Source organism: Callospermophilus lateralis, chromosome 1, assembly GCF_048772815.1.
Source record: "Callospermophilus lateralis isolate mCalLat2 chromosome 1, mCalLat2.hap1, whole genome shotgun sequence".
NCBI classification, from domain to species: Eukaryota; Metazoa; Chordata; class Mammalia; order Rodentia; family Sciuridae; genus Callospermophilus; species Callospermophilus lateralis.
Window position 1 is genome coordinate 211,010,129 of NC_135305.1, and position 27,041 is coordinate 211,037,169.

General features: G+C 55.8%; 1 protein-coding gene across 1 annotated transcript; it reads right to left on the minus strand.

Annotated features, from left to right (window-relative positions):
• Nucleotides 1-527: 527 nt before the first annotated feature.
• Ap1m1 (adaptor related protein complex 1 subunit mu 1) lies at nucleotides 528-27,041 on the minus strand. The gene is made up of 12 exons (XM_076846735.1): nucleotides 26,904-27,041; nucleotides 20,995-21,151; nucleotides 18,796-18,863; nucleotides 18,001-18,131; nucleotides 16,616-16,763; nucleotides 7,525-7,651; nucleotides 6,659-6,801; nucleotides 6,230-6,301; nucleotides 5,481-5,639; nucleotides 1,957-2,082; nucleotides 1,454-1,529; nucleotides 528-1,346 (listed from the first exon to the last, which is right to left on the minus strand). Exons 1-12 carry the CDS (start codon nucleotides 26,943-26,945, stop codon nucleotides 1,324-1,326), a joined length of 1,272 nt encoding a protein of 423 aa, XP_076702850.1. The 5' UTR covers nucleotides 26,946-27,041; the 3' UTR covers nucleotides 528-1,323.

Below are 27,041 nucleotides of genomic sequence, written 5' to 3' on the forward strand. Positions count from 1 at the left end.
TCTTTTGGGTACAGTTCGGGGGCTGGCAGCCAGGGCTCTGCATGGGCCAGGCAAGTGCTCTGCCGCTGAGCCACAGGGCAGCCCCCATCCCCTGCCATCACCCATTTCTGTGTCTCTGCAGTGGGGGGGGTTTCAGGTCAACGGAGACTGGAGCCCCGACCTGCCCGGCACCATTTCCTGGGCCACAGGGTGCTGTAGAGTGCGGCTGGCAAGAGCCCAAGCTGCAGTTCCACCCGCCACAGTGGGTGAGAGCAGGGTCCTCTGCAGAGAGGCCCTAGGGTGGCTGCTGTGGGCCTGGGCCAGGGCTTGGGCCTGGGCCTGGGGGGACAGAAGACTCTGCCGCAGGCCCGTTTCCCACTACAAACCAGGCGTGATCCTCAGCCTGCGGTGCCCCTCGGCACCCCTGGCACTTGGTGAGGTTCCTGGGCCCAGCCCCGGACTCTGCTCTGGCAGCCTGGTGGGCCCCGAACTTGGGTGTCCAGAGGGCGGTGGGGCTGCTGGCCACTGGCACGAGGACTGCACTCCAAGGCGTCTCGATGGCATTTAATGCAGCTGTGACAAGCACGGCGGGAGGGCAGGGCCAGGCGGGGCTGGTGACTGCCCACCCTCTGGGCCGCTCTAAGACGTCCTCCCCTTTGGGGAAACACTGATCTGGCTGAGGGACAGTGCCATGAGGTCTGGGTGACCCTGGGATGGTGCCACCAGGGAGGCTGTGAGTCCAGGCCAGGGGCCCCCGAGAGGCAGCCGCTGAGGGCAGCAGGCCATTGCCATCGTGGGAGGGGGCCACGGCGGTGGCGAGCAGGCGAGGGCGCCCCGGAGAGCTGCCCTGAGGCAGGAGGCGGGCACAGGAGCAGCAAGAAACGCACAAAGTCGAGCTCTGGGAACAGCGATAAACAATGTCTTCAACAAAACGGCAACAAAACGATGTCCCTGCTGCCGGGCGAGTCGGCCGCTGCCCTGGGAGGCAGGGAGCTGAGCGCGGGCAGCTGGCGCGGGTGAGCCAGGCCCCGGCAGCTGGGGCGGGACAGCACGGAGGCTGTCATGTACCTCTAGCGGGGCGACCTCATGTCCTTCCCTGGACTTCAGGGGACAAAGAGACAAGACTCCTGAGGGGCCAGTCTCTTTGGGAAAAGGTCTTCCGAGGTGAGTGTCCATGGCAGAGCAGGTGGCCTGCAGAGGGAGGGAGGTCCCTGGGCAGAGGCTGGGTGGCAGCCAGGGTGTGGGGGTGGCCCTCCTCATCTGGCGGGCTTGGCAGGTATGACCCGGTGCTCCCACCAGGAACCCCGAGGCCGGCAGGGCCGGGGTGTTGGCTGTGGTGGCCCCTCACTGGGTCCGGAGCTGGTAATCTAGGAGACAAGAGGGAGGCGTCCACCCTCGGCTCCGTTCCCAGGGCCCCGCTCCCACTCGGGGCTGCCTGGGGACCCCTCGGCACCCCCAGGCAGGGCACGCTCACCTCCATTCTGGGTGATGTAGCGAACCCAGGGCAGCGCCTGGTAGCCGCTCTTCTCGATGATCTTCAGGTAGCGCACCTGGGACACGGGACGGAGCTGAGCACATGCGTGGCCCTCTCCTTGCGCCCCGACCCTCCTCCCACTGGCGGGGAGGCCAAGAGGGGGGCAACACTGGCCGCAGGAGGCCGAGGTGAGCGTCGGAGCCCCGGGTGCAGGAGGCCCAGAGCCAGGCTGTGCGCTGGGCAGCTCCCTCCTGGACAAGAGGCCGCCCAGACGCTCCATGACCCTCAGCTGCCTGTGCGCTTTCTGAGGGGAGCCTGCCATGCTACACGCTGCAGGGCGGGGTACAGGCCTCTCCCTGGTGGGGCTGGGCCTGGGGAGCAGAGCCTCCTGTGCCCGCGGCAGGCTGAGCGGCAGCCCTCTCCTGCTGGTGGTGCCGAGTCCACTACGTGTGGCCTGCACTCGCAGACGCCCAGTCCCTGTGGCCCCACTGCGGCCCACGTACCTGGATGCCTGAGGTAGTGAAGTAGGGGATCTCGAACTTGACGCTGATGGGGGGCTTGCCCTCCTTGTCCTCGGCCTCCACGCTGGGCAGGCCGAAGTGGGCCCGCATCAGGTACTCCTTGCCGCCCTGGGCAGGGGGGACAGTCAGCCAGCGCCGCCACAGCAGCCCACGCTGCGCTGGCCCTGGGATCCCGCCGGTCTGCTCGGGTTGCCCAGCGCCCCACTTTCCCTGCCAGGCCTGTCCTCCATGCCTGACGTCTGCCCCATGGGCCCCAGTGGGCAGCCAGAGCCACTGAGGAAAGGCAGTGAGTGCTCAGAAGCAAAATGGCTTCAGAAGGTTCAGGAAGAGGAGACGAGTTGCCACGGAGGCCAACAAGACAGCGTGGCCTTGGGGGGAGGAGCAGGGGACTGTGCAGAAGGCATAGGCAGGGGCTGGGGGACAGGCCACCTGCCAGCCTAAGGTCTAAGGGACAGCTCCACGTGCCCCACGTCAGGGCAGAATGGGAAAGGGACAAGTCAAGAAGCCTGTGGACAGGGAGAGGTGACGAGCAGGACCCCAGGGACAGTGCTGACCGAGGGCTGGCCCAGGTCCTGCTCCCCAAGAGTCGGGGGGCAGCAGCCTCAGGTGCAGGAGTGAGCAGCGACTCCAGAGGTGGGGCCAGAGCCAGGCCAGGGGGGACAGGCATGACCCTCTCCTTGCCCTGGCCACACTGGGACACCACAGTCTTTGGTCCCCAGAGGCCTGACCAAGGCTCAGCAGGGGTCGCTGCCTGTTCGGCCCCAGAGGGGGCGTGTCCTCAAGCCTCAGCTCCCTCCTAGACGTCTGCCTGTCCCCCCCAGGTCCAGGGAGACAGCGGCCCCCGAGTGCCGAGTGTGGCCAGGAAACAGGAGGGCAGCTGGACAGCCGCAGCGGACAGCGGCTGCAGGATGGGAGCCCACCTTTCGCCTGGATGCCACCGGCTCAACCAGACCCACACCACACTGCGCCCTGGGAGCAAAGGGAGCAGGCAGGAAAGGGGACACTGGAAGAGGGCCCCCAAGACAGCGGGTGCCCACTTCATCCCCCTCAGAGGGGAGACTGCAGACTGACTCAAGCCACGAGAGGAAGAGGAGGCCACTGATGTCACAGCAGGGGACCTGGGCAAGGACGCCCCCTGCAGAGGGGGACAGGCCACCACTGCAACAGCCCCAGGCCTGGGACTCCCAGGGAAGACAAAGCAGTTCCTGCGAACCTAACAGCGGGGCAGCCACTTCCACAGAGCAGAGGGGACGAGATGGGCACCTGCCGCAGGAAGGCACCAGCTGGGGCCCCAGGTGGACGGCGCTGCGCTGGGGGCTGTGAACGAGGCCCTTCCATCTCCCCTCAGCCCATAAAGGCCAGCACGGGGACTCACTGTGGACGCACCTCCACCTACAGGGCGGGGACACGGCACAGAAGCCTCCCTCTGCCTGCTTCAGGAAGTTTAGAAGACAAAACAAAACAACCTCTATCTGAATACATTATTTAAGAAAATAATGTGCAATATTACAAGCCAGAATCATAGCGTAGACACCTGTATAAAAACAAGCTTTAAAACAAAAATAAGTGAATTGAACATGACTCAGACAAAAAAAGACTCGGGGCTGGGGATGGAGCTCAGTGGGAGAGTGTGGGCCATTCCTGGTCCCCCCCAGGAATGCAAAAAATGAGATAAAATAAAATTAATTTAAAGACTTAAAAAATAGGAAAGGAAAATAAACAACAAATAAAGTCAAAAACAAATCTGGGAAAAAAATAAACAGACAAACCACTAGGTAACCTTACCCCCCCAAAAAAAGGCAGGCAAAAATACACAAAACAAGAAATAAAGGAAGCCAGGTGCGGTGGCTCACACCTGTTGTCCCAGCAGCTGGGAGGCTGAGACAGGAGGATCGAGAGTTCAAAGCCAGCCTCAGCAAAATTGAGGCCCTAAACCACTCAGTGAGGCCCTGGCTCTAGATAAAATACAAAATAGGGCTAGGGATGTGGCTCAGTGGCCCAGCGCCCCTAAATTCAATCCCTGGTATCAAAAACCAAACTAGGGCTGGGGATGTGGCTCAAGCGGTAGCGCGCTCGCCTGGCATGCGTGCGGCCTGGGTTCAATCCTCAGTACCACATACAAACAAAGATGTTGTGTCCACCGAAAACTTAAAAATAAATATTAAAAAAATTCTCTTTCCCCCTCAACCTTAAAAAAAAAAAAAAAACCTAAAACAGGCCCACGTGGCTCGGGGACAGGACAGCTCAGCCTCATTGAGGCGTTACTCTTCCCCATTAACAGCAGCCTCGTGCAGACCCGCGGGTTCCAATGCTTGGGAGGAAAAGGAAGCCCGCAAAGGCTGCCGGGAGGTCAGTGGAGGGAAGCATCCAGGGCGTGGGGCCGTCAGGCGGGCAGTGCGCCAGATGTGAAAACAGAATGAAGCGTTAATTCAGACAGCGCCTTCCTGCACGGATGGACAGACTAGAGGAAGTTCAGAAATAGACCGACTGCCACGTGAAAATCTGAGACCTGGTGAACACGGCATCTCAAACCACGGAAAGACAGACTCTTTAGTAAATGACTAAAGGAACCTGAATGGACCTCTGGACAGAGAACACGGGCTCTGTGTCTCCTCCCATGTACCAGGCCAAGCTCCCAGGGGACCCAGACATGCCACCGACGGGCTCTGGAGGCAAACGTGGGTGAATTCCTCTGTGCTGGGAACGGGGAGGCTTCCAAAGCATGACTTAAAATCCAGACACAACACAAGGAAAAGACAGACATGTGACGATGTTAAACCACAATGTTAATGATGAAACAAGGACACAATCAGCAGAAGATGCCAGAAACAAAGTCCAAAGTGAACCATACACCACTTACACCAACGAAAAGGTCCCCATCCAGCCCATATGTAAAGAGCACTTGGAAACCAAGAAAAGGACCCAACCTGCCAAAAAAATTGAGCAAGAGACAGCTAGTTTCCAGAAAAAGAAATGCAAATGACCCTTAGTCACAAGAAAAGCACTGCTGATAACAGGAGAAGAGCAAGTCACAGTGGCACAGCCACAGTCCACTCTCTCTGCTTAGAAGTCTCAAAGCTTGGCAGCAGCTCTGCTGCTGCCCTCCCTGGGGAATCTCCGCAGGCTGCGACCCACCTTCCCTGCAGCCACACTCCCAGGACACAGGATGACACAGGCACAAGGTCAACCGCTGAAGTGTCTCTAAAGCCAAAGATTATAAGCAACGCAGTGGGGGATGGTGACTGGTGACCCCAATAAGTGAGTGCAGATACAAAAACTGGGAGCTGAAGGGCAACACCATCTTGAGAGAGGAGGAGGAGCCAGGAGGTGCCCTTCCTGTTTCCCAAACGCACTTCCAAGCTGTAGCTGGGCCCCTGGATCCAGAGAGGGGGAGCAGCAACGGACAAAGAGCTGGTGTCACCTAGGGACCTTCAACAGCACCAGAGCCACCCGGGCCTTCCTGACCTCCTGGAGGAGGGGCGGGGGGCTGGGGGAGTGGCACTCACTGGAAAGGACTTGATGGACCACACGATCTCGCTGTTCTCGGGGACCCACTTGACGCTGCCCACCGTGGTCTTGAACTTGGGTGAGTCGGCATCGTTGGGCACGGGGATGTGGATCTCCACGTTGTTGGCAGTGGACCGCCGCTTGAACTGGCTCTTGGCCTGCAGAGGGGGTTGACTTGGCTCAAGGTTTGGGAGGGTGAAGGTGAGATGGGCCAGCTCAGCCACCCAGGGCCACCAGGGCCACAGCCCCTCAGCCTGGCCTGTAGATCCTGCTCCCCAACGATGAGCCCTGGCATCTCCAGGCACTTCCCACCCTCCCCCACCCTCAACGCCCCCCTGAGCCTGGCTTCTGAAGTTGGGTGTCTCCCGCCTGTCCCCTAAGCCTCCGTGGCTTCCCAGATCTCCCCCTGGCCTGGCCTTGGCCTTCTAGGACAATGTCTGTGGCGTGGACTGGAGTGTCATGGAGAGGTGAGTGTCCACCTGGCAGGCAGCCGCTCTGGGGAGCCTCCCTGTGCCTGGCCACAGGCCCCTCCAAGGAAGTGGACCATCTGAGGGGAGCCCTGGGTGGCGTCTCTTTCCTGTGCCTGGCCACCCACCCCAGCTGAGCCCACACTGAGGCAGCACAGATGGCAGCCCCGTGACATCCCGGCCCTCATGGAAGCCAATGCCTGAGGCCACAGATGGGCCAGGGCCACTGGAAGGCCCTCAGTGGGCAGCACACCACTGGCCCTGCCCGGCTCCCGGCTGACCTTGATCATGTACTCGATGCGGCTGTGGGAGTGCTTCTCGATCACAGACTCGATCCAGATCAAGGGCTTGACCTGCGGGGAGGGGACGCACTCGAGCGGGTCCTGTCTCATAAGTGCCTCGGGAGGGAAAGGGAGGCCTAGGCCATCTCCAGCGAGGGGTTTCGGTGCCCAGGGCCCTGGGAAGAGTGTTCGGCCAGCACAGGCACAGGCGGAGTGCTGACTGGAGAAGGGGGCTTCAGGGGCCACCACACCTGGCCCGGAGAGGGGCTCCGTCCTGCCTCCTCAGGGAGCTCAGGCCCTGGGACTCGGTCTCCTTGGAGCCGGACACTGCCCATGAAGTGGGGGTGGGGCCAGACACCATGCCTGCCCTGGGGCCCACCTCGTGGAGTGAGACACCCCTGGGGACAGGGGCTGGTGGCCGGCACTCACGTGGGTGTTGAGGCGGTAGGACATGAGCTCGAACTCGCCGTCTGGCGGGATGAAGGAGATGGTGCGGTCGTTCTCAAAGCGCGAGAGGCGCACGCACTGGTGGAACTTCACGTCCTCCAGCTCCACAGACTTGCTCTTGCCCCCTGAGGGAGGGAGGGAAGGTGAGCCCTGGGCCCCCCGGCAGAACAGGGCCCACTGACACCCCTGCTGACCCTTGCCTCCCTGGTGGCACCTGATGCCGAGTGCCCACTGTGGTCCTGGGGCCAGGGCTGCGGGGCCTGGTTTATGCCGAGTCCCAGCAGCCAGGGAGGGGCTGGCAGCGGGCTGCTCCGGACACACTTGCTGATGACCGGTGGCTCGGCTCCTTGAAGGGCCAGGCCCCACTGGGCCTTGCTGGAACCTGTTTCCCACCTCACTAAGGGGACCGGGGGTGGCCCTGCCCAGTCTTCCTCATGGGCTAATAATGCCCGGGAGAGACAATCCTGGGCCACTGTGCGTGGGCCTGGGGTCGTTTGGCAAACACGGAGCCCAGCAGGTGCCTCTGGGCAGCTGTAGAAGTGCTGCAGGTCACTTCCACTTCCCGTGACCTGCCCACGGCCCAGGGGAGAGACCTGGCCTGACCGTGCAGGCGGGGCTGAGGCTTCACGCTGACATTTACAGTGCTCCCTGGTTTTCCCCAGCCCTGGGTGGCCTGGGATCTGACTCTGGGATTTCCACTCTGGCGTCTCCTGCGCCATCTTGTGAGCCCTGTGAGATGCCCCAGGCCACGTGCTCGAGGTGGCCTCTCCTCCACGGTGAGCAGCCCCGTGAAGCCCGCCCTGGGTGAGGCCCACAGTCTGCAGCCCCCCCTTGGCCTGGGTACTCACGGCCCGTGTTGTCGAAGAGGACCTTGTCGTTGAGGCCCAGGCGCAGCTCCGGCATCCCCGAGAGGAAGACCCGCATCTTGATGGAGCCCACGATCTCGCTGCGTAGGACGTTGCCGTTGGCACTGACCTAGAGACGGCGGCCGGTGTGAAGGGCCCTGCCTGCCACTGTCCCCACCACGCGGCGGCCCCCCCACGGCTTCCTTCTCGGCGCCCCTCCCGTCTCCACACTCCCCCTCCTGAGCCCTGGCAGGGGCAGCCCAGGAAGCACCCTGGTCTCTCCCGCGCCCCGCCGCCTGCCTGCAGCACCCTCCAGTGAGGGAGGCCAGGCCGCTCCCTGCTCAGCCAGCACCAGGCAGGCATGTGGACCTCTGAGCTCCAGGACTAAGTCTTGGGGGTCCCACCTGCCTCGCTCCAGGGCCCCCGGGCCCCCTCCTCTGGGAGCTGCCCCCCTCACCTGAGCAGGTGTCCCCAACCCTAGCCGGCAAGCCCAGGCAGCGCAGCCAGAAGGCCTCCCAGCCCACGAGGCTGGTCTCCGCCTCAAGGCAGCTGTCGGGCCAAGCGCCTTAGCCGAGGCCACCCGGCCACCCAAAGCCAGTGCCCTCCACAGGGCATGGGTCAGACAGATGTTTGCCAAGAGGGACTGGCTGCGAGGTCCCCCGCTCCTTCCACATGACAGGAATCTGGAGACAAATGTTGACCCAGCCACCAGGTCTGCAGTCAGACTTAGGAAGGGGACGCTCTCACATGGGCCCCTGTGGTGACCTTTGTGAAGGAGTGGGATCCTGGGCAGAGCCACATGTAACAATGCACTATGGCTAGGTGCTGTCCCCTTAGCTCTAGGCTGCACCCCTAGATTTGCTTTTCCACCCCAGAGGACCCCAGAGCCGTGCTCTGGGTTCCAACAATTCAGACGAGGGCTCCCAGGCAGAAGGGGACGGTGGTTAACGAGGTCACCGTCTCGGCACACGGGGTCGCAGCGAGAGCTGTGGAACGATCTTCTAGAGGAGCCCCCTCTCGGGCAGCTCCAGGCCTGGAGACCCCACCCTCTCAAGTCCCGACCCAGAGAGGAGCTGTCCCAGCACACACCTGCAGATGAGCAAGCGTGGCCTGTGCCCTGCTGTGACGGCCAGAGGGACGCACTCTGGGCCCATGTGACGGAGCAGTAGGCCAGGCCAGGCTGGGGGTGCTGCAGGAGGGCGGCAGCTCCCATCAGCCCCGCCAGCCTCCCTGCGCACTGACAGCCATGGCTGGCCCTGGACACGAGGCCTGGAGAAGTGAGCACTGTGGGCAGACGGCACTGGAGGGCCTTGGCTCACTCGGGGCCGGAAGGGGAACCGGGGAGCTCAGGGGGACATTCTGTTCTCTCATGTCCCGGGCCCAGGCCATCCCGTGACGCTGGCTGCTGCTCCAGGAGGATGGGCAACCTGTGCTCTTCCCTGTCCCCACCTGTGTGAGGCCCGTGGTGAACCCCACAGCGGCCAGCCAGAGCCCCGGGCCCGGTCGGGGGAAAGGGAACGGCTGGATAGAGCGCAGAGAGGGACTGAGGAAAGCCACCCGGAAGTCGTGTCTCCAGAGCACTCCGGAGTTTGCATGAGAGTGTGATCCTCGTGCCGTATGACTCGCCCCCCACTCAGAGCCGAGCTGACCACCCGGGCCCCAGAATGACCACTGGGCAGTGCATGCTCAGCTAAAAGTGAATGGCCCCGAGGCTTGGGAAACTGAACTGAGACTCAGCTCACAGCACTGGGCTGGAATTTGTGGCCTGGACAAAACCAGGTCAACTGTTGGATAAAACAAAAGCACCAACATTTTCCATATTATTTAAATAAGACCCAGAATCTCATCATGTAGTAATTCAGAGTTCAGGATATGATTCATAGTTACGCAGCACATGAAGACCATGACAATTTCAACCTGGGTGGTAAATATACCATCTATGGATGTTACTGCTGACACACAGATGTCAGGATTATCTGACAGGGACTTTAAACAGGCACCTTATAATCATGAACATGCTTGTGACCAATACTGAAATAGGAAGTCTCAGCAAAGAAAAGATGACACGTAGAAAAATTAAATGGTGAAATTTTAGAAGTAAAAAATAGACTAACTGAAATAAAAATGAAAAGCAGAAAGGAGACAACACAGGAAAGGGTCAGTGAACTTGTGAACCGGAAGACAGATAAACAGAAATGATCCAGTGGGTACAATGGAGAGAAGATAGGAAGGACAGAGTTTGGGGGACCCACGGGACAGTAACAGAAGTCTGACATTCCCGTGGCACTGGAGTCCAGAAGGAAATGGAGTGAAATAAAAACATACCCGGGGACGTCGTGGCTGAAGACTTCCTGAGCTTGGTGAGAGACTAAACCTACGACTCAGGAGGTGAGTGAAGGGCTGGGCCGAGCACAGTAGTGGAACACCGGCCGGCACGTGGGGAGGACCTGGCTTCAGTACCCAGTACCGCGGGGGAAAGACAGGGGAATAAACTCCAAACAAATAGGAAAGCACAGACATGCACACCTGATGTCTGAAGTCTAAATGCGGCAGGCCGCAGACATGGCTCGACGGTACAGTGCTCGCGTAGCATGCAAGAGGCCCTGGATTGCATCACCAGCAGCAGGAAAAATAAAACTGTTGAAAACTAAAGTCAAAGGAAAGACTAGGAGAGCAGCCAGAGCAAAACGACACATGACCCACAGAGGCCAAGGACCTGAGTGACTGGGGACGCCTCACCAGGAACAGGAATGTCGGAGGGCAGCGGCCCAATGTGTTTAAAATGCTCAAAGAAAATTGTTGAGCCAGAGTTGTGTGTCCACTGAAAAGACCCTTCAGGAACAAAGGCAGAATGTGAAGACGCTCTCAGGTGAAGGAGAAACCAGGGACACTGGTGTCCCACAGACCTGTACTAAAAAATCGCTAAGAGAAACGTCTTAGATGGAAGGAAAATGATGCCAGAGGACTGGTGAGCACCTGGGTAACTATGGGGACTGCTCTCCTCTCGGGGTAGCAGTGGGTCTCACAGTTGAGAAAGGATTTCAGGTGTCTGGTGGGCTTTTCCACATACGCAGACGTAACAGACGGGACGACTCTACCATCCAGGGGCAGCAGTGTTCACACAGACCAAAGGAAGCGTAGGAGGTTGATTCCAAGTAACTCTGAAATCACAAGTACAGTCACACGTGTTTAATGACCAGGCTATGTTCTCATTAGGTGACTTTGTCACTGTGCCAACATCATAAGTACACTAATATGGACCTAGATGGCATAGAGGTCACAAGTCAATCACTAGACACAGCCTCTCGGTGCAATCCAGAGACCGTGGTAACATAAGACGTACGAGGCTGCTGCTGTGATCACACAACACAGTTTTATGGCAAAAAAAAAAAGGACTCTTGGAAATGGTGATAAACAGTGTGGCATGGTAAATACGTGCACCAATAACCCAGTCATTCATTATCACTAATAAGCATTACACACTGCACACAGCTGTATGTGCTGTACTTTTTTATACGACTGGTACCACAGTAGGTGTGTTTACACCAGCATCACCAACACGTGACATGACAGCTATGACATCACCCGGTCACAGGAAATATTCAGATCCTTTAAAACCTTATCGGACCACCATCATATATGTAGTCCATCGATGAGCAAGATGTCATTATGTGGTGAATGACTATTAGTAAAACAGAGAACAGGAAACAAATGACAAAATGATAGACTTCAGTCCAAATTCAGTCACAAAAAGTATGAATGGCCTAAACACATGCAATTAAAAGACAGAGACTACAGCTGGGCATGGTGGCACAAGTCTGGAATCCTAACAACTCAGGAAGCTGAGGCAAGAAGATAAAATAAATTCAAGATAGCCTGGGCAACTAGATATTTAAAAAAAAAAAAAAGATCATCAGATCTTTAAAAATTTATGGTCATTTTGTGTATAAGGCTTAAAGTAAAAGGATGAGAGAAAAAGTAAAAAACGTACACCGTGAAAAAAACTAATCACAAGAGCACCAGAGGGGCTGGGACTGGGGCCTAACTGCCTGCCCGGCCACAGGTTCCACTCCCAGCACCTCCAACCAAACAGAGCAAAACCCTGGGGTGACAGTGTTGGTAGCAAAGTGGACTTCAAAGCAGAACACTTATCAGAAATGAAGAAGGACGTGGCATAATAATAAAGGGTTCAGTTCATCAAGAAGACATGAGAAACCTAAATGCGTTGGTGCCCAAGAGCAGGGTGGCAAAGACACACAGCCACCGTAAAGGCAGGCACCCTACCCCCTCTGTCAGTAAAGGGTGACAAGCAGCAGAGCACTGCCAAAACTTCTGGAATAACTGGACAACACCATCGATCAGCTGGATCTAACGGGCCTTCACAGCACACACCACCCAAGGACAGCAGAGGACACATGCCACCCAGCGACAGCAGAGGACACACTCCTTGGCTACACACATGGAGCTCTCACCAGGAGAGAGCATTCTTGGGTCCTTAAAACAGACCTAACACATTTTAAATACTGAAATTATTCAAGGAATGTCCTCAGACAACAATGGAGTTAAATATCAATGACAAAGGATGACAAAAATCTGCAAACCTTCAGAAATTTAAACATAACCCATTGTCAAAAGGAAAGTCTCAAGGAAATTTGAAGGTATTTTCGAACAAAAATAAAACACCAACATATTGATTATGAGATGTTTTAAATAACAATGATTTGAAAATTACAGCATTAAAGTTTCAAATTCCTATCTACAGCTTTACCTAAGTAACTAGAAAGAGAAGAGAAACCTTCATCAAGGGGAAGGAAATAGTAGGGATGATGCAAAAATAAAATTGAAAAAAACAGAAAAATGGGGGGGAATCAATGAAATCAAAAGCCGATTCTTTGTAAAGATCAATAAAATAGGTAAACACCTCACAAAACTGATAAAGAAAAAGGAGAGAAAACACAAATGATCAGTACCGGGAATGAAGAGGAAATACCAGCATAGACTTTCAGACATTAAAGACCTAAAGGATTGCTATAAACACCACTCAACAAGTCATGTGACATGGACCAAGCTCTAAAATAAAAAAATAGTAATGAAATAAAAAGTTGAAATTTGTAGTTAAAAACATTCTGAAAAAAAATCACTGCTTAGTTTCATAGTTTCACTGGTGAATTTTAACAAATGTTTAAATAATTAGCACCAATTCTATATAATCTCTTTCAGAAAAGAGGAGGAAATACTTCCCAGATCATTTTAAAAGGACATCACTACCTTGATACCAAACCAAACCAAAGTATTACAAAACGAGAAATACAAACCAGACTTTGTTAAGAATACAGAGCCCTAACTCTCCATACAATATTAGGCAGATGAAAGCCAACAATACATAAAAAATAGCACACCAAGACCAACTGGATCTATTCCAGGAATGCAAGCCTGGTTCAATCATCAGAAAGCAGCTGTCGGAAATCACCATGTTAACATCTTGGGTGGGGTGAGGCTGGTGAGAGCCTGCCTAGCACAGGAGGCCCTAGGCTCCGGCCCCCCCCACGGCAAAAACCAAGCAAACAAACATCAAACAAAAATCTAAAAAAGGAAACCCCCCCGCTCGCAACAATTCACACAGAAACAGCATTTAACAAATACAACACTTATTCATGATAAAGATCTTGCAGCAGATTAGCAATAAAAGGGAACTTCTAAAATGAAAACAGGACATCTACGATAATCCTACAGCTGCCTTCCTAGTTAGCAGTGAAAGACTAAATACTTTCCTTTCAGGAACAGGGAAAGAAGGTCTGCTCTCACCACTCACTGTCAACACTGCCCTGAAGTAATAGGTCAAGAAAATGAGGTAATAGGTCAAGAAAAGAGATAAAAGGCATAAAGATTTAAAAGGAAGAAATAAAACTGTCCCTGTTTATGGCCAATATATCTATGTAGAAAGTCCCAAGGAATTCAAAAAGCACTTCAAGAATAAGTGGGTTTAGGGCACTGGGGTTGTGGCTTGTTGGTAAAGCGCTTGCCTCGCACGTGTGAGGCACGGGGTTCGATCCTTAGCACCACATAAAAATAAATAAAAGTATTGTGTCCATCTACAACTTAAAAAAAAAAGAATAAGTGGGTTTAGCAAGGTTGTAGGACCTGGTTAGCAAATAAATGTCTCATTCCTAAACCCTGGTGATGTCCAGTTGGAAATTTAAATTAAAATATATAACTTATAACAGCTTCAAAAGATAAGATTCTTGCTGATACCTGACATCTTATTCTAATCCAGAGATGAAGCTGGGTGCAGTGGCACACACCCATAATCCCAGCGGCAGGGAGGCTAAGGAAGGAGGATGGAGAGTCCAAAGCCAGCCTCCTCAAAAAGCAAGGAGCTAAGCAACTCAGTGAGGCCCTGTCTCTAAATAAAATACGAAATAGGGTTGGATGTGCTCAGTGGTCGAGGGCCCTGAGTTCAATCCCTATTACAAACCCCCTCCAACAAAGAAACCAAGATGAATGAAAATAAGGGGACCATAAACTCTCGAGTGCCCGCCCTGCTAAGCCCACACTTGTGAGAGTTCAGGAATCAGGAAAAATAACGTCCTTCTCACCTACAGAGGGCTTTTCTTGTTCACAGTCACTAAATCACTTGAAAAAATGCAGTGCTTAGGTATAACTCTAACAATGTGGTCACAGTAAAAACTATAAAACATTGATGACAGAAATCCAATCTCTCTTCCTTTCTCACTCGCACACCCACGCACACTCCCTCCCTCTCTGTTTATGGATTGGGAGACTTAATTTAGTAAATATATCGAATCTCAACAAATTGACCTATAGAGTTAACAAAAGACCAGTCACAACCTCTGCAGAACTTTTGTAGATATAGATAAGCTGATTGCAAAATTTTATATAAAGGAATTAGAATAAAACATTTTAAAATGAAGAATGTTGTCTCAAAATAAAAAAATAAAATAAAAAGGGCTGGGGATGTGGCTCAATGGTTAAGCACCCTGGGTTCAAACCCCGGCACACACACACAAAATAATACTATTTTGAATAAATCATAAAACCATACTGATTTTCAGACTTCTTATAAAATTACAACAATCAAAACGGTGTGTTAGTGATGTAGGGATAGAAGGCCACATAGGCCAACGGAAGAGACGGGCACAGTACGGACAATGGACTATGCAGACACAATAACTACACAGACACTGGAAGAGAAGACAGGCCAGAAACAGAGTGAGGTAATTTTGACAAAAGTGTGAAAGCAATTCAATAGAGAAAGGGTACTCTTCTAAAAAAGAAAAACAGTGTTGGAACAACTGCAAAAAATTATTGTATATGCAAAAAGAAACCTGGATATAAAACCTCCCACCTTATATAAAATCCAACTCAAAATGGACTGTGGATCTGAATACAATCTATAGAGCCTTGAGAAGACAGTGCAGAAGAAGGCTGGCCTGAACTTGGGTTGGCAATGAGTCAGACTCGACACCCAAAGTGCAATAAAAAATGCTTTTGATACTTGGATTTCACCAACATTAAAAACTTTTGCCAAATACTGCTAAGAGAATAAAAAGGCAAGTTATAGACAAGAAGAAAATACTTGCTGGTCCGATTACCTGACCAAGACTTGTATCTGGGATATAAAGAACCTGTAAACTCAACAGTAGGAAAACCAGCAATCCCACTGTAAAGTGCTCAAAGACACAGAGAGACATTGCTCCACAGAGGGTTCGGGGGTGAGAAGGAAACACAAAAAGGCATGTTGCGCGTCATGGAGCCCTGGGGAAACACAGACCGGCACTCTGCCGAGAGAACGCTCCCTACGCCCTAGAATGGGGGTACGCAAAGTAAAAATGACCATGGGGGCGCAGCCACCAGAATCCCACCCGTTGCTGGTGAGCGTGCAAAGGGGAGTTCGGTGGTTTATTATAAAGTTAAACGTACACTTACCGTGTGACCCAGCCATCCCACTCCTGGGTATTTACCCTAGAGAAATGAAAACTCATGTCCACACACGACCCCGAACATGACACACAGCAACACTACTCATTTATTGCCCAAAACTGGAACATGACCCAAATGTCCTTCAGTGAATGGAGAATCACACTGTGGTTCATTCAGAATGTAAAACAAAGAGAAGGGCACACACAGAACCTGGACCCCGCGAGGCACTGCACTGACAGCGCAACGTGAGGCTCCTCACACCCCGACAGCTGCACTGCCGGACGATGCCATCCAGGTGACAATCTCAAAGACCATGCGACAGTAACTGAGCACAGAGGGTGGCTGCCTGGGGTTGGGGACGAGGGGAGTGGGCTACAAGGGGGCAACATGAGGGATGGACATTTTGAGGGTCTCCACCGCGGCTGGGGGACGAGTGCACAGGTATGAATGGGGGCTGACACTCACAGGCACAACGAGCAACTTTACTCAATAGCTAAAAAGCAAATTAAAGGAACAAACCAGACGGGCTGGGGTGCGGCTCAGTGGCAGAGCATCGACCCAGCATGCTCGAGGCCCTGGTCCCCCCAGCGCTGAAAGCAAATGAAGCCAGGCACCAGACAGTGGACCAGAACCCAACCCAGACCCTCCAAACCAAGGCAGCACCTGAGAACCACCCCGCACGCTCTCCGCGCCCTGGAATACAACACCGTTTGGACATCCAACATGAGGTCCGAGGAGTGACAATGACAGTCCTTCAGGAAGGAGGTCATTCTGGTGACAGGAACTTTGGCTTTTAACTTTCTACACTTTCTTTCTTTAAAACAACCTGCACGTACTGAGTGTCAGAACAAGCCTGTTCCCTGAGCAGCAGGCTCAGCACTGCTGACTGCCGATTATTGCAACCTCCCTGTTTCTTAGGGCTTTGCCAATATTAAAATTAAAATTTGTTTTTTCCTATGATGGAGCACTCAACATTTTTTAAAAAGCAAGGAAGAAACCTGGGGTCGTGGCTCAGCGGTAGAGCGCTCGCCTAGCACGTGCGAGGCCCTGGGTTCGAGCCTCAGCACCACATAAAAATAAACACATAAAAATATTGTGTCCAACTAAAAAAATATACTTTAAAAAAAAAAAAGCAAGGAAGAAGGAAGCCTACCAAGAGGTTCACAGACTCGATGACGTCCAAGAACACCTCATTCTTCCGGTACTTGATACCTTCAGACCGCCAAGACACTGCGTTGGTGACGGTGGCTGGGGGCCGCGGGGCCCCTGTTTCCAGCTTGTGGCCTTCCTGAGTGATGTACCTGTGGGGCCAGAGTCAAGGAGGTGTCACCTGCACTGGCACCGAAGCTTCAGGCCTGGCCATCTGGGCAGGGCAGGGTGGAAGCAGGAGGTCCTGAGCCACATGGAAGCCCCCTCCCTGGCGTGGGCTCCAGGACAGGACCCCCTGAGTGCTGTCCAGCAGGTTGACAGAATCCAGCGACAAACAACCAATAGCACTTATTTCGGGGGGCCAAGGAGACAGTGTTTCGGGGATGTGTGTTCAAGTGCATGCATGTGTGACTGATTGCAGGGCTGGGGGGCCCTGGGCCTGGTGCACGCTGGGCGAGCTCACTACCACTGAGCTAAGGCCCAGCCCTTTGTAAAAAATTTTTATTTTATTTTGAGACAGGGTCTCACTAAGGGGCTAAGGCCAGCTTTGAACACACATTCCTCGCACCTCAGCCTCCTGAGTAGCTGGGGTTACAGGCATGCCTCCGCACCCAGCAGAAGAGCCTATGAAATGGGCACATGAGCAGAACTGAGCCCTGCGTGGGCACCCTGGTGACTGATCCCATCTGGAGAGCAACAGGTGCAGTGGTTGGGAACACAGGCTTCTCTGGGTGTCCCCTGGCTTCCTATGAAATGAAGACTGGTGCCTGGGACTGTGGACTGAGAGGATAGAAAGTGCTCTCCACAACATCCGACCCAGTTAAGTGCTGAACCCACATGGACTGGTTTTTTGATGGAAAAAACTCCAAAGAAGGAAGACTCTGTCAAGCCTGTTGTGCAAGTGAAACATAAGCCAGCGACTTCCCCAGAGCAAGGGATTCAGGGCATTTCTGTGGCTACAACAGGAAATGAGGGTCATGTTATGAGGGATATTGTGGAGAAAGGACCCTAAGCCACCCAGAACAGCTCAATCTAAAACCCATGTCCACACTGGGCGTGGTGGCGCACGCTTGTAATCCCAGCAGCTTGAGAGGCTGAGGCAGGAGGATCCCGAGTTCAAAGCCAGCCTCAGTAACTTAGCAAGGCCCTAAGCAACTCAGCGAGATCCTGTCTCTGAACATAAAATGAAAAGTGCTGGGGATGAGGCTCAGTGTTAATCGCCCTGGGTTCAATCCCCAGTAACAAATAAGTAAGGCTCAGGTCCAGCTGGAGATGGGAGGGTGAGGGCGACAGCAGGGATACACATTTGCTTCTCCTACTTGCAAACCTGAGGACATGATGTCATGACATGGCCCCGCCTGGCCCACGGGGCCCTCCCCACCCACTCACTCCTGCAAGATTTTGCTGTCCGTGGTCTGGGGATAGCCAAAGTCCATGAGCTCATCCAGCAGCTCGTAGATAATGACAAAGTTGTCCCGGATGCTCTCCTCCTCCAGCTCCTTGAAGTACTCGGAGAACACCTGTGGTGTCGGGGTGGGGGCAGGAGGAGCGCTGGGAGGAGAGACGGGTGAAGGGGCCGCACACTCCTCCACCTCCAGGCAGAGCCAACAGCCCTGCGCACACATCCCAGGCTTGGTGACGTGCTCTGCAGCACTCGGCCTGGAGAAGGCAGGCAGGACAGCACTGGCTGTCTGTGAGGGGGAACCAGCAGGGGTTGGGCACACGCCCTCCAACATCTGACCGGAGGCCCTGGATCCCAACCCACAGTTCCATTCTCCTCCCTCCTAGATCCACACCCCCCGCCAGACCTGTGGCCTCCCCAGAGCCTCTCTTTAATTGCGCTGACACCTGGCATGTGTCAGCCACCCCCCCAATGTGGGCCCCAAGCAACTGGACCTTGAAGAGTCTAAGCAGAGCCTGGGTCGACCCACCTCCCCAACCCGACTGCCAGCTGGTCCTCCATCATTCCTCCGAGCTCAGGGCTCGCCCCTGCCCCAGCCCCACCTCCTCTGTACACCTCCTGTCCTCACCAGGGGGGAAGTTATAAAGGCCAGAGAACCCCAAGTACAAGAAGGCAGGGTGCCCCTTCCAACTTCCAGAGTTCTGGCTTCAGAGCTCCCTAGGGATGGCCACAAATGGGGACGCGAGAGCAGAGTCACTCCTCAGCCCCTGAAAGACACTCACCTGCACCACCTTGTAAAGAAAGGAGAACACCAGAGACACGCACGCGTTCTTCTTGGAGGTGGCGACCACTGCACGGAGCCTGGTTAAGGAGCGTTCCCGCGCGGCCCTGCCCACAGGCCCTGCCTCTCACGGCCCGTCACACCACCTGCCATCTACTGTGGCAAGGGGGGTTAGCAGGCCCTGGGCTCCAGCCAGGTTACCAGCCCCCAGGGAGCACTTGAGGACACAGAGAATCACAGAGATGACAAGTGGCCTGGGTGAAGTGGCCTGGGGTGGCCTCTTCCAAGAAGAGAAAGCAGGACAGGACCGACCAGTTCTGCTCCTCCAAAGATGGGTCGGTTCCGGCCAGGACCCCTGGGACATGGCTGGGCTAACTCTGCAGCTAGCTCTTGCCAGCTTTGGCAATGGGCGTGGCCCCCGAAGCGGATCTTTTTAACGTAACCTCAACGTCCCTCCCTGTTTAATGGGGGCCTGAGCGCAGACTTGCTGTGTAAGGTGCCTGGCCCAGATTCCCCTCCTGCAGGAACCAGCCCCTGCCTCCAAGGGCCAGCAGGTGCTGGGCACTTCCTGTTCCTCTTTCCTCAATGGGCCTGGAGCCACCAGGGAGGTTGGTCCCTCTAAGGCCTGCATGTGGCACCACAGAAATCCCTGTCCGTGACATGCCTGAGCTGGGTGGCTTGTGTGCCAAGCACGAGCTCTGGGATGGAGGGAGGGAGGGCAGGGGGCACGTCCACCTCATTCCCACCCTCCCCCGCACAGCACAGAGGTCAGGAAATGGGCGCTGTGGAGAGAGAGGAGGGCAGGCCCTTCCTGCAGCCCAGCAACAGGCCTCCCGGAGACATAGGGTGGGGGAAGTGGTGACTCTCCTGGCCTTCAGAGTTGGGTTCATTCTGGAAACTGTCACCAGACGATAAAGTTGGGGACCAGGCTAGGGTGGGAGGATGTCCACTCGCCCAGAGGGGTGAGCCCTCACTGTCTCTTCCTTAGCTGTCCCTGTGTGGAATGTGGGGATCCAGAGGGACACTGGTCTGATGGCTGCTGCTGAGCTCCCATCAGTGCCTGGCCCCTCCCCACACCTGGGTGTATGTGGCCAGACCCAGGTGGCTTCAGAGAACGGTCAATTCCCTGAGTTACAGACTGCCCAGAGACTCTCCAGAGCCGTCTTAGCCTGCTGGAGAAGGGCGAAATCTAAGCAGAGGCCAGAGGAGGACCACCCCCTCCCACTGCAGACGAGCCCCGCACCAGCAGGCTGGCCTCCCGGCAGTGCAGAGTGGAGGAAGGCGGCAGGGAGGCCAGAGGCCACGGTCCCAAGGCTCTGGGCATACGGTGGCCCATGGAGCGCGCCTGCATGGCAAGTTCCTGCGTCCCTGCAAACACAGTGGGGCAGTATGTGCACCAGCTCACCCGCCCCCGGCCCACAGAGGGGTCTGTTGCTCCCTTGCACTGTGGGAGGAGGGGACGGCCTCTGCCACTTCAGCTGCTGTAGGGGCCCAGATGGGCTGGCTACGGCACAGCTGAGCCTTGCTGCAGCAGTGTGGGTACCAGAGGTGCTTGGAGACCTGGTCCAAGAAGCAGGAGGGCCAGCTGGGCCCCATGGGCAGTCTGGCTTGGCCGGAGGCAGGGAGGAGACTCCATGATCTGAGCAAATCTCTCCCCATCTCTGTAGCTCGATGCCCTCTGTAGTTCAGGCCAATTCCCCTCCCATGTGGACACTGGCCTGGCCTCTTCGACATCTCCTCGTGGCCATTGCTCTTCCCTAAAAGGGTGCACTCAGCAGCCAGAAATGCAGATGTGCCTGAAGCCCTCCCAGGAGTTCCCACCACATTTAGATGACATTCTTCTAGACCCGACTACAGAGCCGCTGACCATGCCAGCCTTGCTCCTGCTCCGCACCCCCAGCTCCAGCTGCAGCCCCTCACAGGAGCTTCTCCTGGGCCCAGTGTTCCTTATGGCCCCTGCCCTGCATGCTGGCCTTCCTACAGGTCTCTTCCAGGATGTCACCTCCTTTCCTGGGCCCCTCCTGCCCTCTCCTCCCCACCCATCACCTGTCATGCTGTGTTCTTAGCCTATTGGGCGCAGGGAGCTCCGGAAGGACAGGGCTGTGTACCCTGCTCGGTACTGGACCAGCCCTGGGGGCACGTGTGTGTAGGCGACACACACACTCCGTGTTCACACAGGAGGACTCCAGGAAAGGGATACGATACAGGTTGTTGTGTTTGATCCACATGAAGCGGACACCCCCGTGGGCCAGGATCGGGGACAGCATGCCCTCCTCCTCCTTCTCCATCAGGATGGGCATGAAGTGCTCCACCTCTGACATGTCCACGTCGCCACGGTAGTTCCGACAGATGAGCACCTGGGGTCGGGGAGGAAGAAGACAGACAGGAGCTTTCATGTGGGGAGCTACAGTCTGGGCCCTGAGGCAGGGGCAAGATGTGCCAGCTCTCCTGTCCTCCTGGGGACAGGAAATAGACCAGAGGCCACTTCCCCCTCCAGGTGAACGTGAGGACGCCCCCACTAACTGTGGTTCTTGGCAAGGAGAGGGCTCTGGAGGGAAGGCCCAGGTCTGAAGCGCTGGCTCAGAGACACCAGGCCAAGCAGCTCCCTGCACGGGCCCTCGCGGAGGCATCCCCGGGCTAATGCGACCTGCTCTCCTGCCCGTGTCGGGGTCCTGTTTGCCACTGAAGGTTCAGTTTACTAGATCATACCTGCAGCACGACCAGGAGAGCCCCTCTCCTCTCCCACCTGTGCATTAGGACCCTCTGCCCACATGTGGCGGAGCTGAAAAACGGAGCAAGCACGATGGGAAGTCTGTGTCTCGAAAAGTCAAGCCACAGTTACCACAGGAGCCGCCTCCCCCGCAGGTGTCCACCCCAGAGAAACGGACTGTGGGTCGGTCGGAGCACGCCTGCAGCAGCTGTGCACTAGACAGACCCAACCTGGAGGCCACGGCCACGGCCTTCAGCAGTGGAACAGAGAGAAGACTCGTGCCCATATGCCAGCAGCAATAGAAAGGAACATACCACAGTCACCCCCTGTATCTGCAGGGGACTGGCCCCAGGACCTGCCCCACCAGCACACCGGAATCTGCTCCAGCCCCTGGTGTCAAGCGGCCCAGCACCCGCACAGAACCTCCACCCAGCAGCGGTAGACTCTGGCCCATTTCCTGATGGGTCACAACACCTGAGACAACACACAGGCTACGTAAACAGTTGTCACACCATATTGTTTAGGGAATAATGACAAGAAAGTCTGTACGTGTTCAGTGTGGGTACAATTTTGGGGGGAGCAGGTACCAGGGATGAACCAGGGGACTTAACCACGGAGCCCCGCCCCGGCCCTTTCTTGTCTTATTTGTAGACGGGTTTTGCTGAGTTGCTTAGGGCCTTGCTGCGGCTGAGGCTGCTCCGCCTCCCGAGCTGCTAGGATTATAGGCGTGCCCCACGCCCCTGGCCTTTTCCAGATATTTTTGGTCCATGTTAGGGTAAACCCATGGGGGTGGAGCCTGAGGACGTGGTGGGCCAGCTGTCCTGTACACACACACAGAGGGACTTCAGGATCTCCACACTGGAAAGAAACCAGACAGGAGGCAGAGCTGGTGCAGCTGCACTTACACATAAACTTCTTGAAAACACATCACTGGCTGCTGGGAACAGTGCTGGACAGCAAAGGGGCGAAAGGGAGCTTCGGGGTGCTGGGCTGTGTGGCTCTTTCCCCAGGCTATACACGTGACTGATCTCATCAAATGCACACTGAACTCAGTGCAGCTGTCACATGCAGATGACCCCTGGCTGGAGGATGCGAAGGCGGCTCCTGCTGGGCCAGCCTGGGCTAGTTTGGAGCTGCTGAGCTCTGGGGGCCAAGCCATGGCGCAGCCCCTATGCCGGGAACTGCCACCTCAGGAAACACAGTCTTCAAAGCTTCCAGCCAGGAGAGGGCAGGAGAGGGCGAGGGGTGCCTCTCCTGGTCTCTCTTTTGTGGCTTCTGGGGAAAGGCCCTGTGGGTGAGCTCGTGGGCCTTGGCCCAGCTGGGGGACTCCCACCTGTCCTCCTGGCCATCACCCTAAGGCAGGCCCGTGGTCGTCAGAGACGGACGGGATGCCCTTCAGGGTGAAGCTGCCTGCCTGAGGTCACACGGCCAGTGAGCAGTCAGTGCCTCACCCCAGCTCCAGCAGGCTCCAAGGCCACCTTTGCTGCTAAACGCCGCTTCCCTGGTTTCTCATGGTCCACTTTCTTCTCCAGGGATCCAGAGTCTGGAGGATGCTGGCCTAGACAGGGGCCTCTGGGTCCCCAGAGTGCTCAAAGGAAAGAGGGGGCACAGTTTGCTTCCCCTGCCCCCCAGGGCTGCCCAGGTGCTCACGCAGTCAGTAAGCAGGCGCTGGCGGGCACAGCGGCACACGCCTGTCATCCCAGCTACTTGGGAGGCTGTGGCAGGAGGACAGCAAGTTGGAAGCCAGCCCAGGAACGTGGCGAGATCCTGCCTCAAACTAACAAAAGGGACGGGGCACAGTGCCCCTGTTCAATCCCCAGTACCACAGTGAACAAAAACCAAAATTTAAAAAATGTATGCCTTCTGTGCCCCTGTAAGGTGGCACTGTGCTGGCCTGGGGGCATGTGGTAGCCAAGGCATGGGCATTTGCTTAGGGGGCATTGGGGGCCTTCCCGAGGGTATGACCTTCAAATCAAGGCCTGAAGGGACAGGAGAGATGGGGACCAAGCATGGCTGAAGGTGTGGGGTGGGGGCAGCCCATGGGAGTCTGCGAAGAGTGGGACGACCGCCTCAGAGCTGGGGCTGTGGGGCCAGAAGAGAGGTAAAGGCAGGAGGGGGCAACACTTACGGTGACAGCCCCTCTCCCCAACCCAAGTCCTTCCCCACAAAATGCGACAGGGCTCTCCTCAACAGAAGCCAGAATGAGTCTCTCTTCCTGTCTCCCTGGTACTGAGAACGAAGCCTCCGTCCATCACCACGGGCCACGGTACCTGCGGGTTGGGCTCCTCGCAGCCCCTCAACGCCCCACAGCCCCACCCCCGGCTCTCGGAGCGATGCACCTTGGCTCCTCCTCGGGGCCTGTGCACTTGCAGCCCCCTCTGCTGAGAAAGGCCTGACCTCCTCTATTCTCAAGCCTCAGCTCGGACGGCATCTCCTCCATAGGTCCTGCCTGCCTGCCCTGGCTGACAGAGCGTGTCCCATCCTCTCCACCCTGGCCCCTCTGTCCTCACTGCCCATCTTGCGCATTGCATCATATATTTATTTGCACCTTCCTTTAATGTCTGACATTCCCAGAGACCAGGAACCAGTCCTGTCTCCTTCACAGCTGTGTCTCAGCACCCAGGGTCCTGCCTAGAGTAGATGCTCAGTAAACATGCATGGAGTCAACATGGAATGAGGAGGGGTCAGAACAATGCTTTCTAGTGGGGACGACTGGATGGATAGATGAACGGTTGTGCCGCTTAGTGAGGTGGACCCAGAGCAAATTTGGGAGATGACAGGATGTTCATTTTGGGAAATGCCCAGTGTGCAGTGGCTGAGATTGCAGGCCAACAGGCCTCAGAGCCAACAGAGATGGACAGTGATGGTCCGAGAGGCAGAGGTGAGTGCAGGACTGCAGTACAACTGAGAGCCACTGGCACTGCCATAAATTAAAGCCCACCTACCACGAGGGACAGCATGGGGAGCACACTGCGGCCTGAGAACAGCCAGGGAAGAGCTGTGCAGGAGGGGCGGACAGCAAAAGGAACATCAAGAGTGTGACATCCTTAAAGTTGAGGGGGGTGCTGATGACTGGTGGCTAGTGGCGTCAGCTGCTGCTAAGAAGCAGGAGATGCAGAAGTGTCCAGGGAGGGCTTGCTACCAGCTGATGTGGCCACACTGGTCTCTCAGGGATCTGAGGTTCTGCTTGGCAGGCAGACACGTGGTCCTGAGCTCCTCGATTATTTTTGATTCAGTGCAGTCTGCTCAGGAGGCCGACTTTTGGAACTGGAGGTCCCCAGGGAGTGGAATAAAGGGCGTCTTGGTTGCAGAGGGAGGGAGAGGGGCATCTTGTTTGCAGAGGGAGGGAGGGGAGCTTCCCAGGGGCAAGTCTGATCATGCTTCTCCCTGGCCACAATCTCCTCATTATGACTCCTTCCTCCTGGAACTGAAGGGGTCCCTTCAGTTCCCTTCTCCAATCGGGACATTCTCAATACCTGGTGCCATCCTCCAGGCTCTGGATTAACAAAGACTTCTGATTTGCCAGCCCATGTGGGCTGCCAGTCACCTTTAGGACACCTCTTCTCCACCTGACCACTAGTTGGTCACCTCAAAACCAGCTCCGGCACTAACTTCTGCCAGGGAGCCTTTTGTAACTCCTCTGACAGCCAAATATCAGGTTGAGCAACTGCATCACCCGGGGCCTTATTCCTGCCTGTAGCTGCCTGGATCCGACTGCTCAGTAACCTCTTTGCTTCCACGAGCCTCCCCTGCCCTAATGCGAACTGTGGGCCACAGCAGGGCCAAGCCTCCCACATTTCCACACAATAACCCCATAAAGGTCTCTTCCAACCAGTGAGGAACTAAGACCCAGAGAAGATAATGCATTTGTCAGAAGTCACACAGCTGCGCTGCCGAGATGGGTTTTGCACTCAGCCCAGCTCCACAGAGTTGGCACAGGACTGGGTGTGTGCCAGGCACTAGGAAACATTTGCTGAAGAAACAAGCAAGCTGAGACAGGCATTCTGCGGCATCTCTGGAGATGTGGTGGCCAGGATGGAAGAACACGTGCCCCCAGGACTAGGGAGCACTGTACCCACCCACCCACTGGTGCACCTCTAAGAAGGGCATCCTCCCTGATTCTGAGAAGGCTGAGGGAAGAAGCACTGGGACTCACCAGTTGTTGACTTTGGTGGCACTCAAGGCAGGCACTCGCTCAAGGGACTTGAGGAAAGTTCTGGGGGTGGGGCAGGAAGGGGCAGCCACCTCACCTCTTCAGCCTCAACTTCTGAGCCAACTCCCATCCACCTCGCCTAGGACCCAACACCCACGCTTCTGTCACCCATGAATTCGGGGCTTGTTTAACATTGCTGGGCCAGTTCCTGCTGCTCCCACAAGCAAGGGGCCAGGCGTCCCTGTCTTCCACCTGGGGCGGGCTTGGGAGGGCAACAGCCCACTTCTGAAGGCCTGAACATTTTCTTCTGTAAGAGGTTCTCTTGTCTGACAACCCTAGGGAAGATGCCTGGTCCTACTTATGCCAACTCCCTCAGTCTCAGTCCCTTTTGTCACTCCCCCAGGGATGCTCATTGCTCCCCCACTGTGATTGACATTTACTTGTGCTTATTTGTATTTGGAGATTGATGTCCATCTCCCCCACTAGACTGTCAGTTCATGGGACAGGGAATGACTGATTGTGCTCCCCCCAAAATAGCCCACCACTTAGAAGCATGCCTGGAGCTTAGTACTCTCTGCAAATATCACTGAATGACAGATGACTCCAAGTGGAACTCGGAGACCTGCTACTTCTCTGTGACCGGTTTGACCTTGGACAGGCTGCTTCACCTCTTTGTGCCTCAGTTTTTCCTCCTAAAATGCCGCTCCCCCCACTCACCTCCCTAACCCTCGTAATTAAATGTCACGATGAACGGAGAGAAACTGCTACAGGGAGAACACGCAGGTTAAACAGAAGCTGCTGCGCCCACAGAAGGCGGGATTGGCCCGAGGGCACAGTCCCCGCCACGCCCAGTTACCTCGGTCAAGGGTCGCACGGCCCCTCGGCGCTTGGCCGACTCTGAGGGCGGCTGCAGCCCGTCGTCCCCAAGTTGGGGTGGGGGGTTCCCAAGGAGGCCCAAGCTCCGGACTCAGGACTGAACGGAAGGGGATGAGGCCACCGGTTACCTGGCAACGGCCGCGGTGGCAGCCCACCGCGTTACCTAGCAACAGACCAGTGATTGCGGAGTGAAGACCACCGCCCGGTTACCTAGCAACAGGGTGGGGCCCTTCAGGTGAGGCCTATCGACCTCCACGCTTAATGCCAGGGTGGGGCTCCCTGGCCGGTTACCTAGCAACAGGGTGGGTCCCTGAGGGACGAGGGCCCCACCGGTTGCCTGGCAACGGGGAGGGTGGGGAGCCTTCAGTACCTTGCCCTTCAAGTCCAGCACGTAGACGGCGCTGGCGGACATGGCGACTGCGGGAAGCCTCGGCAGCGCCGAGGGCGGCTGCAACGGCAGAGACTGCCGGGCGTTGAGTAAGGCCAGACGCGCCCCGCGACAGTTCCT